This window comes from Podarcis tiliguerta (genome assembly GCF_965153285.1).
Source record: "Podarcis tiliguerta genome assembly, chromosome: 17".
NCBI lineage: Eukaryota > Metazoa > Chordata > Lepidosauria > Squamata > Lacertidae > Podarcis > Podarcis tiliguerta.
Genome location: NC_139550.1, coordinates 31,145,832 through 31,156,773, shown reverse-complemented (window position 1 = coordinate 31,156,773; position 10,942 = coordinate 31,145,832). Strand labels below are relative to the sequence as shown.

Here is a 10,942-nt window from a genome sequence, read left to right as displayed (position 1 = left end):
CTGTGTCTGTGGTTCCAGTACACTGGGACACAGGCGGCACTGTGGTCTAAACAGTGGGCTTGCTGATCAGAAGGTCGGCGGTTCAAATCCCCGCAACGGGGTGAGCTCCTGTTGCTCTGTCCCAGCTCCTGCCGACATAGCAGTTCGAAAGCATGCCAGTACAAGTAGATAAATAGGTACCACTGCAGTGGAAAGGTAAATGGCGTTTCCATGCGCTCTGGTTTCTGTCACAGTGCCCTGTTGCGCCAGAAGCAGTTTAGTCATGCTGGCTGCATGACCCAGAAAGCTGTCTGTGGACAAACACTGACTCCCTCGGCCTGAAAGCGAGATGAGCACCACAACCCCATAGTCGCCTTTGTCTGGACTTAACCGTCCAGGGGTCCTTTACCTTTTTACCTTTACAATGTGATGCACATGGTGGGATGCAAAATGGCTCAAGCCACCTGTGATGGCCTGGGACTCGGGCTCGGGCTCGGAACCAGAGGAGACTCAGTCTGCACCAGATCCTTTGCCTCAGGCATCATCTGAACCAAGTCTGGGGCCTGATCCTGAAGAATCCCATTCTGCACAGGTTCCCCTGCAACAAGCACCAGCTGGGCCGAGTTAGAGACCTGAGCCTGCCCTGGCTCCAGATGCAGCGATTACCTCATTGCCTTCAGCTGGCCATCACTTACAGCCACTCCACTACCGGTTGGGGCAGGGGAGACTGAGGCGGCTCCTGGGTCTAGTAACCCACCAACATCTGCAGAGACTAAGGTCTGAGAGAATCATAGAATCATAGAGTTGGAAGAGACCATAAGGGCCATCGAGTCCAACCCCCTGCCAAGCAGGAAACACCATCAGAGCACTCCTGACATATGGTTGTCAAGCCTCTGCTTAAAGACCTCCAAAGAAGGAGACTCCACCACACTCCTTGGCAGCAAATTCCACTGTCAAACAGCTCTTACTGTCAGGAAGTTCTTCCTAATGTTTAGGTGGAATCTTCTTTCTTGTAGTTTGGATCCATTGCTCCGTGTCCGCTTCTCTGGAGCAGCAGAAAACAACCTTTCTCCCTCCTCTATGTGACATCCTTTTATATATTTGAACATGGCTATCATATCACCCCTTAACCTCCTCTTCTCCAGGCTAAACATGCCCAGCTCCCTTAGCCGTTCCTCATAAGGCATTGTTTCCAGGCCTTTGACCATTTTGGTTGCCCTCCTCTGGACACGTTCCAGTTTATCAGTGTCCTTCTTGAACTGTGGTGCCCAGAACTGGACGCAGTACTCCAGGTGAGGTCTGACCAGAGCAGAATACAGTGGCACTATTACTTCCCTTGATCTAGATGCTATACTCCTATTATATGCTATACTAGATGCTATACTCCTATTATTATAGACCTGAGTACTCACAGGAGGAGTGCTTGCCTTCGGTCGAAACAGGGAGGTGAGTCGCCGGGGGATCAGGACCGGCTGCTACCCCAACAAAGATAAAAGGCTGTCAGACCCCACCACAGGTTGTGGGAGCAACATTGCTGTATGCTAGATCCTGCCTGAGATCCTGTACCTGTCCTTGCCTGCTTTCCTGCCTTGGCCCTGTTGGACTGACTCCCAGCAGAACCTTTGGATTCTGGACCGGACCTGGACCACGTTTCACGGGTTACCCCCAGGCCCAGCACACCACCATCGGAAACAGATCAGAAATTACAGGGTGTAGAATGCCCTTCCAGTTCATCATGCACTCATTACAGCACAGGCGATTGGGACATAATGCTACATATTGCTGAGATTGTTTTCATTCTAAGCAGATATAAGGAGCAGAGAGGGGAACACTGCGACTTCCTTGTGTTGAAGTCCAAATTCTTGCAGTGCTCAAGTGGTACAAGTTTTGCTCCCAAACCAAGCTCTTTTTAGTGCACCCAACCGCGCCTGCCATGTGCCAACATGGCTTCTTTTGCAGCTTGCATTGCATCCTGCTACCTTTGAAGGTGACCCAGAAACTACAACTAATCCAGAATGTGGCAGCTAGACTGGGGACTGGGAGTGGCTGCCGAAACCATATAACACTGGTCCTGAAAGACCTACATTGGCTCCCAATTTGTTTCCAAGCACAATTCAAAGTGTTGGTGCTGACCTTTAAACTCCTAAACAGCCTTGACCCAGTATACCTGAAGAAACATCTCCACCCCCATCGTTCAGCCCAGACACTGAGGTCCAGCTCCGAGGGCCTTCTGGCGGTTCCTTCACTGCGAGAGGCAAAGTTACAGGGAACCAGGCAGAGGACCTTCTTGGTAGTGGCAGCTGCCCTGTTGAACACCTTCCCAACAGATGTCAAGGAAATAAACAACTATCTTACTTTTAGAAGACATCTGAAGGCAGCCCTGTTTAGGGAAGTGTTTAATGTTTGATATTTTATTGTGTTTTTAATATGCTGTTGAGAGCCACCCAGAAACCCAGCCAGATGGGTGGGGTACAAATAAAAAAATATTATTATTATAGCTAGTTGGCAGTTATTTTGGGTGGTGTGGCTTACTGATTCATAGTGAGTGCCGCCCTGGAGCTGTTCCCTGCTGCCTTGAAAGAGGTGATGGAGCTGCCACTCCTAAAGGAACTGGTCCTGGACATCTTAAAGGTAAAGGTAAAGGTACCCCTGCCCGTACGGGCCAGTCTTGACAGACTCTAGGGTTGTGCGCTCATCTCACTCTAGAGGCCGGGAGCCAGCGCTGTCCGCAGACACTTCCGGGTCACGTGGCCAGCGTGACAAGCTGTATCTGGCGAGCCAGCGCAGCACACGGAACGCCGTTTACCTTCCCGCTAGTAAGCGGTCCCTATTTATCTACTTGCACCCGGAGGTGCTTTCGAACTGCTAGGTTGGCAGGCGCTGGGACCGAGCGACGGGAGCGCACCCCGCCACGGGGATTCGAACCGCTGACCTTTTGATCGGCAAGTCCTAGGCGCTGAGGCTTTTACCCACAGCGCCACCTGGGTCCCCCTGGACATCTTAGACTGGGATAACTACTGACCAGACACAAATACCCTTGGTTGAGAGAAGGTGGTGGGGAGACTAGTGGCCGGGCAGCTGCAAGCAGGTGGCAAATTGATCCTGCAGATGGTGCTGCTCTACCCTGAAACACAGTGGCACTGAAACCATGAAGACAGGCACCGGGACCAGTGCAGGGCAGCAATATGAGCGGTGTACCCAAATCAAGCCCCATGTGTTATATTTCACCCCAGGGGAGCACATTTACAAGAGCGAACAAGCCCAGAGGGAACATGAGAGATTTCTCACATCGTGGTGCATTGAATGCATGCCATGCACTAGGTCACAACTCCCTAGGAAGAGCATGTGCTTTGTGTACGCTTTTGACTATTCTGGGAAGCAAACATGAGACATGACAAACATACAGACAACACCACCGCACCACTTGTGTACAATTGACTTGCACGCAACTGCACATATGTGCCTTGCCGGGAAATAACTAATTCAATACTAACCTGGAATGGTGGGAGAGCCCTAGTGACTCACAAGGAGACTCTCCCCAGAGCCCAAAGTCCAGGGGGAAAAAATGCTCCAAGGGCTCCAAAACGGTGTGCAGGAGCTCTCACTGCTGCTGCGCTACCTCACTCAACAGCTGTTGGGCAGGAAACTGTGCTCACCCTGCTTATGTGCATTTCGCTTATGCGCACTGATGCTCAGAATGTAAGCCCCGCATAAGTGGGGAATCGCCTGTATGTGAAAAACCCAACACCACTTTCCCTATCTGCTGTAGTGTAACTGTCAGGGAACTCCCATCAGCTCAGAGGTGAGAGGTGGAAGGGCAGTTGTGTTATAGGGAGCCTCCGAAATTCTTGCAAAGCAGTTCCTCCTCCAGCGAGGAGGAAAGCCCCACCTCCAGTGAAGAGGAGGTGCAAGGACCAGGGGATGCTAGGGAGAGCCTCAACACTGCGCCTGAGCAAGCTGGAGAGGAGGGAAGCACGCCCTTGCCATCGCCCATCATGCACAGTAGTCTGAGGCGCAGGGAGGAGTGGAAAAGGCTGGGGGTGACGCGACTTTTATGCTGGGGGAGGTACAAAGACCGACCACCCCCAGATTCTGCTAGCGACTGAGCCAGACATGAACTTACGACACTCTTCACTGTAAACAGTTTGCACCAAGAATAAAGCCTGGAAAAGACAGGTTGGAGTCTTGCCTGTTTGCTCTCGAGCAACCACACCACCACCTGACAGTAGCCAACATAAAATAGGTCAATGGGGGGATAGAGATCTCTCTCTCTCTTTATTTGCTCAAGGTAACAGTGGGAAGAATCCAAGAGGCACTTTTGCTCACCCACTCCATAGGCAACTGTCCACATCTTCCCCCCAGGTCACGCTCTGAAAACCATTTCCCTCACACCGTACAACTGGGTTTTTAAAAGACGAAAAAACAAGCAAACCCAGAAGTGTGAGATTTAATCTCTTGGTGTTCTGTTTGCCGAGTCTGAGGGCCCTGTTTCCTTCCAGGGCTTTTCTCTGCAACTGGCAAAGCGAAAAAGGTACATTTCATGTTTGCGATCGGAGGTGCAGCCAGTCTCCGGTGTAAGCAGAGCAGATGGGGGAGCTGAAATGACTCTATAGTACAGCATTGGAACTTGCTGCTCGTCAAAAAAAGGCAACCTCTCAGCCCAAAGCTGGGAAGAAACAAACAACAAACTGGAGTAAGAAAGATGTTATCACCTGGGATGTGAATGTATGCGTTTGAGTCAGAGGTAGTTGATAACCTGAACACAAAAATGACTCAACTAAGGACCATCAGAGGCCTAAGATTGGGAGCCGAGAAAAGGATGGGCTTAAGTCTCAGGGGGTCGATTGCTCTTCGAAGCTGTGCATCCATCAACTTCCCCTTCGCACGGAAGCAGAGAAATCCTCATGTCCCCTTGTGGATCGAATCTCACCAGCCATTCTTGGTCCTTAGTGCCCGGCTGGGAGAGACGTGCTCTAATCAGCTTGGTGATGCCCTGGCTACCTGAATCAGCAATCTCCTCTGTGCTCGGATGCAGCCAGCACTGGGCTGGGAAGTAGCGCTCAATTGCCGAGAAATACTCCGCTTGTTCCCCAGCTTCTCCAGAAAGCCTCATGGAAACGACAAGCTTGCAGCCTGCAGCAGACTCCACGGGGAGCTTCTGGCTGAAATGGTTCGCCGTGTCCAGCAGCAAGGCCACAAGCTGAGCTGCCATAGCTGGGCTGGAGCAGCTGCCCAAGTATTCCTCCAAGCCATCCAGAACGACTAGGGAGAGGGAGCAGGAAAAGGTTTCATGTAGGGAGGCCACCAGCTGAAGCAGCTCCCGGAACGATGGCGGGTACAGGAAGTGGATTCTCTAGGGAAGGCAAGGGAAGAGTGTTAATGGCCAATTTGTAGGAATGAATAAGCCACACTACAGGCCAGGGCAGTGGTTCACTTGCATATTACTTTGGTAATATGGCCATAAAAAGGTAAAGGGACCGCTGACCATTAGGTCCAGTCGTGACTGACTCTGGGGTTGCAGCGCTCATCTCGCTTTACTGGCCGAGGGAGCCGGCGTTTGTCCACAGACAGGTTTCCGGGTCATGTGGCCAGCATGACTAAATCGCTTCTGGCAAACCAAGAGCAGCACACAGAAACACCGTTTACCTTCCCACCGGAGTGGTACCTATTTATCTACTTGCACTTTAATGTGCTTTTGAACTGCTAGGTTGGCAGGAGCAGGGACTGAGCAATGGGAGCTCACCCCATCGCTGGGATTCGAACCACCGACCTTCTGATCAGCAAGTCCTAGGGCTCTGTGGTTTAACCCACAGCGCCACCCGCATCCCTAATATGGCCATAGCTGTCAACTTTCCCCCTTTTTTAAAGGGCAATTCCCTTACTTCAAATAGGATTCCTCGCAAGAAAAGGGAAACGTTGACAGCTATGAATATGGAGCCCTGAGCAAGGACCAAATTTGGTGCTCCCCCCCCCCAAAATATTATTTTGCATTCCCTCGACTCCGTGCCCGGGGGGGGGGGGGACCACTTGCACCACCCTAAACCCCCATAGCACGGAGTCGAGCGGATGCAAAATAATATTGGGGGGGGGGCACCAAATTTGGTCCTTGCTCAGGGCGCCATATTACCATATTTGTCCCCTGGTGCAGCAGTGGACTTCGGCCTTTCAAATTTCAATGGCACCTTGAATGAGGACAAAATGTGACACCCACCCCAAAAAATATTTCTTATTTTCACAATAATTCATTTTGGTACAGCTGCTTTTTTTTATTAATCTCAGTAGGGACCCACATAAATCCTGCATAGGTATTTTTGTTGTTGTTATTCACTCCCGCAGCTGATCTCCCGCCCACCGCGCCCGCCCTGCCCTAAATCCGGTCCCGCAATCTGGCCTCATGGGTGGGCTGCTGGTCCACCTACCCACTCGCCCACCCACCTGGATGGCTCCGGCTCCGGCTGCATCTGCGCCTCCAGCCGGCAGGCGCTCCAGAGGCCGCGGCGCCAAGAAGAGCGCGCGAGCCCGCGAGGAGGAGGAGGAAGCAGCGCCCAGCAGCGCCGCGCGGAACGAGAGCGCCGAGCGCCCCGAGCCAGCGGGACCCAGCAGCAGCAGCGCCGGCCGCGGCAGGAGGAGGAGGAGGCTAGCCGGGTCGGCGCCCGGAACCGGCTGCTGCTGCTGCAGCAGTGCCGCCATGGCCGGATCCGGCGACCGGGTGGCGCGCGCGCGCCTTTGCCGAGGGGAAGCCGCAGAGAGTGGGCGCGGCGGCGGCGACAGCCAATCGGCGGCGCAGCGGTTGTGGGTTGCTCCGCTTTGGTGGCTGGGATGGCTTCGCAGCCGCGTGGGAACGTCCCCTAGATGCTAGAGGCAGCTGGATTCGGGGGATCGGGGGTGGGGTTTTTTTTGTTTATCTCGTGCAACTGATCCTTTCTGAACGGGGTGGGGGGAGAGACAGGTCGCCAAATCGGGACATCGGCACTGCGCTCCTTTTACGCACGAGCCACCTCTCCTTGGATTCGGGTCTCTCTTTGGCACCACGGCGATCTCACTGCTGCCCGCCCTTAAGGAGCTCCGACTTTGCTAATATGGCGCCCTGGGCGAGGCCACAATTGGCGCCCTCCTTTAAAAGATGTATTTTCACAATAATTCATTTTGGTACGGTAGCTTTTCTTTACGTATAAATATAGGGTGTTTGTTTGTTTTTAGTAGTAGTAGAATTAGTAATCGTATTTTGCGCCTGCTCGGCTTGGCACCCTGTGCAGGGAACCGCCCACGCTGCCCTCAATCCGGCGCTGCCATTATTTTTGTTTATTCGGCTCCTAGCTGGTCTCATCAATAATTCGGAGCAGGTACTGGTTAGGCTGCTAATACCAGGTAACCGAACCCCGATTTGGAATAGCGTGCTGCGGCACCTGCAAGAGTTGCGCAGGGTCAAGGTCTGGTGAGCAGATGGTGCCTAGCTAGAGTTGGTCAGGTTAGCCCCCATGATATGGGTGCAAAAATCGCGCCTCTCCACTGCTTCATGCCTGGGCGGCGGGGCAAGGCGCGCAGGCTTCGCGTGGGCAGTCGCAGCAGCCCTAGGGGACCCCCTTCCCAGTCAAGCCACAGCGCTATTTATTAGAAGTGCGACTTTTTTCGAGTTTCTGGACCATGGACTTTCGCTGAGAGGTTTGGAGGCTAACTGATTGACGGCTTCCTAACGGCTCCCAAGGCAGGAAGAAAATACTGGAGATTGCTTCGTTGTTCTGGCTTTCTATTCGTTTCTTTAAGGTGATATTCCACTTTCTCCATAAGAGATTAGTTGCTGTGAAAGTCTGCAGCAAAACCAACCCATTATTGTGGTGGGAATACAAGGCACAAGGGAGTGAAAGGCAAACCCGGATTTGAGGAATGTTGTCTGCTTTTCAGGTGCATTTATATATCTGCTTAAGTTATCATATTAAAGATGGTTGAAATGAGCTGGTAATGATTGTATGTATACTTGGTTGTTGTTGTTGTTTTTTAAAAACCTTGCTTATCTAATGGATAAATAATAAAGTTATAAACTACCATGTTCAGTATTGTTGAAATGAGCTTGTCACAATCATATGCACCCTCAAATAAAAAAAGAAACCTAAGAACAAATTAAAATTTAAAATTGTAGAATGCTTATACATTGCATTGATCACAACCTTTCTTTTTTGCTCTGAACATCCCAGGGGGAGGGGATGTTGAACCCACCCACCCACGGCTACCCTTCATAGGAAGGAGCCTTGTCATATGGCAACCAATGCAGGGGGGGCGGGCTATCTCTTGCCCAGCAGGGTCCTAGAAGAGAACGCACTCTTTTCGCACCCATCCCTACGATGATTTGGGTGGAGGCGTAAGTCACAAACAGGCCCATCATATTTATTTAACGCCAGGACTTAGTTTTGGGATGTATAAAGTAGATTTATCAGGATCATGTGAAGCTGCCTTAGATTGAGTCAGTTCACTTCTAATTTGATAGGCAGCTGTTCTTCAGGCAGAGAGAGCAGGTGCAGAATTCAGTGGCCAGATTGATTGGGGCAGGGTGGTCCAAACACCAGTTCTGGCATGACTGCACTGGTTACTGGTTAGTTTCTGGGCTCAGTTCAAATGCTGGTTTTGTCCTAAAGCCATAAAAAAGGTAAAGGTACCCCTGCCCGTACGGGCCAGTCTTGCCAGACTCTAGGGTTGTGCGCTCATCTCACTCTATAGGCCTGGAGCCAGCGCTGTCCGCAGACACTTCCGGGTCACGTGGCCAGTGTGACAAGCTGCATCTGGCGAGCCAGCACAGCACACGGAACGCTGTTTACCTTCCCGCTGGTAAGCGGTCCCTATTTATCTACTTGCACCCGGGAGTGCTTTCGAACTGCTAGGTTGGCAGGCGCTGGGACCGAACGACGGGAGCGCACCCCGCCGCGGGGATTCGAACCGCCGACCATGCAATCAGCAAGTCCTAGGCGCTGAGGTTTTACCCACAGCGCCAACTCCAATACCTTCCACTGTAAGTGGATTCAGTGGCATGGATGTCCTGGTTCTGCAGGTAGTAAATAGCTCTCGGGGCTGGTAGCCATCGTTGGGCCTTACCTAATCCAGCCTTTCTCAACCTGGGGTCCCCAAATGGACTACAACTGGAAACTGTTCTTAACCTGAAGTACCACTTTAGCTAATGGGGCCTCCCGCTACCGCCGTGCAATTTCTGTTCTCATCCGGAAGCAAAGTTCGTAACCGGAGCCAGTGTGGTGCAACAGACTAAGACTTGCGAGACCAGAGTTAGTTAGCTAGTTAGCAGGACCAGTGGTCAAGGATCATGGAAGTTGTAGTCCCACATCATCTGGGGACCCAGGATTGAGAAAGGGTGGTCTAATCTAATCTCAGTAGATTTTCTGAAGTTGGTGACCATCATGGTATCTTTTTTATTTTATTTATTATATTCATCTCCCAAGGATCTCAGGTTATTGAACATAGTTCTCCTTACCGTTTATCCCCACAAGAACCTTGCGAGGTAGACTAGGGTTAGTGGCTGGCCCAAGATCACCCAGTGAGCTTCCTGCCTCAGCGGGGATTTGAACTCTGGTCTCGCAAGTCTTAGTCTGTTGCACCACACTGGCTCTCAATAAATGAACTTATGTGCTGTATAGAAAAAGTGCTTCTTTTTATCTGTCCCTGAATCTTTTACCATTCAGCTTCTGTGGATGGCGCCAGGTTCTAGTACAGTGGTACCTCGGGTTACAAATGCTTCAGGTTACAGACGCTTCAGGTTACAGACTCCGCTAACACAGAAATAGTACCTCGGGTTAAGAACTTTGCTTCAGGATGAGAACAGAAATCGTGTGGCGGTAGCGGGAGGCCCCATTGGCTAAAGTGGTACTTCATGTTAAGAACATTTTCCGGTTAAGAACAGACTTCCAGAACGAATTAAGTTCTTAACCTGAGGAGAGGGAGAAAAACACTCCATTTTCTCCATGCCACGAAAAATCTTCATGCATCTTAACCATGCCCAGTTGCCTTTTTTAACGAACTAAGCAGCCACAAATGCTGTAACCAGGTTTTTCCCCCAGCTGGAACTCACGGGAACTCAGTTCTGGCACCTCTCAGGTGGGCATCATTGCCATTATAAGAGAACAAGGGAGGCATTCAAGGTGAGTTCTAGCACCTCTTTTTTCTTAGAAAAAATACACCGGCTGTAACTTCTCACTGAGGAGTTGCCCTTGAGTCTGCAATTCCTTGGGATTTCTCCTTGCCCCTCTCCAGGCGCGCAGGCTGCCCTCCTGCGCAGATACATAGTTCACCTGTCTTCATTCTGACTTTGTGTTTCAGAGGTCATTTTGAGACATGAGGGGCAGGCAACAAGGGGCTTAATTAAAACATTTAGCAGTTACTAAATGCTGGTGCTTTCAGCGGACCGGTGCCACCATCTGCTGCATGCTTGGCAGTGCTGAGGCATGGAGATGCATGCAAACCCTCACCATCTGTCGAGTGCGAAAGGCGTGCATGAGGATGGGGAGGGAGGGCTGAGGTTCCTTCCGCGCACGGCAAGGTAGGAGCTGGATTCTTCTTGGTGCTTGACTTAAAGGCAGGTGTGATGGCCTGGGAATCTGATTCAGAAGCTGAATCTGAGGAGTCCCAGCCTGCACAGGAATCCCCACCTCCAGGGCCGGCTGAGCCGGGGCAGGGGCTTGAACCTGAAGGGCCTTCACCTGTGGTGAATCCTCAGGAGCAGACACCAGCTGAATCCGCTCTGGCTCCGGAGGTGATCGAGGACCCGTTGCCTGCAGGTGCGCCTCTCCCAGCCCTGTCAGGGGAAGGTGAAGCTGCCCCTGGGTCCAGTAACCCTCCAGTCTCCCCTGAGCTGCAGAGGCTCAGGGCAGAGAGGCGGAGGGAACTGGGTTCTCTCAGGAGGAGTGCTCGCCTTAAGGCCAGGAGAGGCGGGTCACCTGTGGGCCAGTCAGCCAAGTCCCAGGTT

The 10,942-nt window shown here is 51.8% G+C and overlaps 1 protein-coding gene and 1 long non-coding RNA gene across 2 annotated transcripts in view; both read right to left on the bottom strand.

The window, feature by feature from the left end:
• The window catches only part of LOC310667991, a 160,484-nt gene that overhangs the window by 135,790 nt on the left and 13,752 nt on the right, over positions 1-10,942 (bottom strand). The window lies entirely within an intron of this gene.
• Positions 4,239-7,963, bottom strand: SWSAP1 (SWIM-type zinc finger 7 associated protein 1). Its single transcript, XM_083420675.1, has 2 exons — positions 6,415-7,963; positions 4,239-5,332 (listed from the first exon to the last, which is right to left on the bottom strand). Exons 1-2 carry the CDS (start codon positions 6,667-6,669, stop codon positions 4,805-4,807), a joined length of 783 nt encoding a protein of 260 aa, XP_083276801.1. The 5' UTR covers positions 6,670-7,963; the 3' UTR covers positions 4,239-4,804.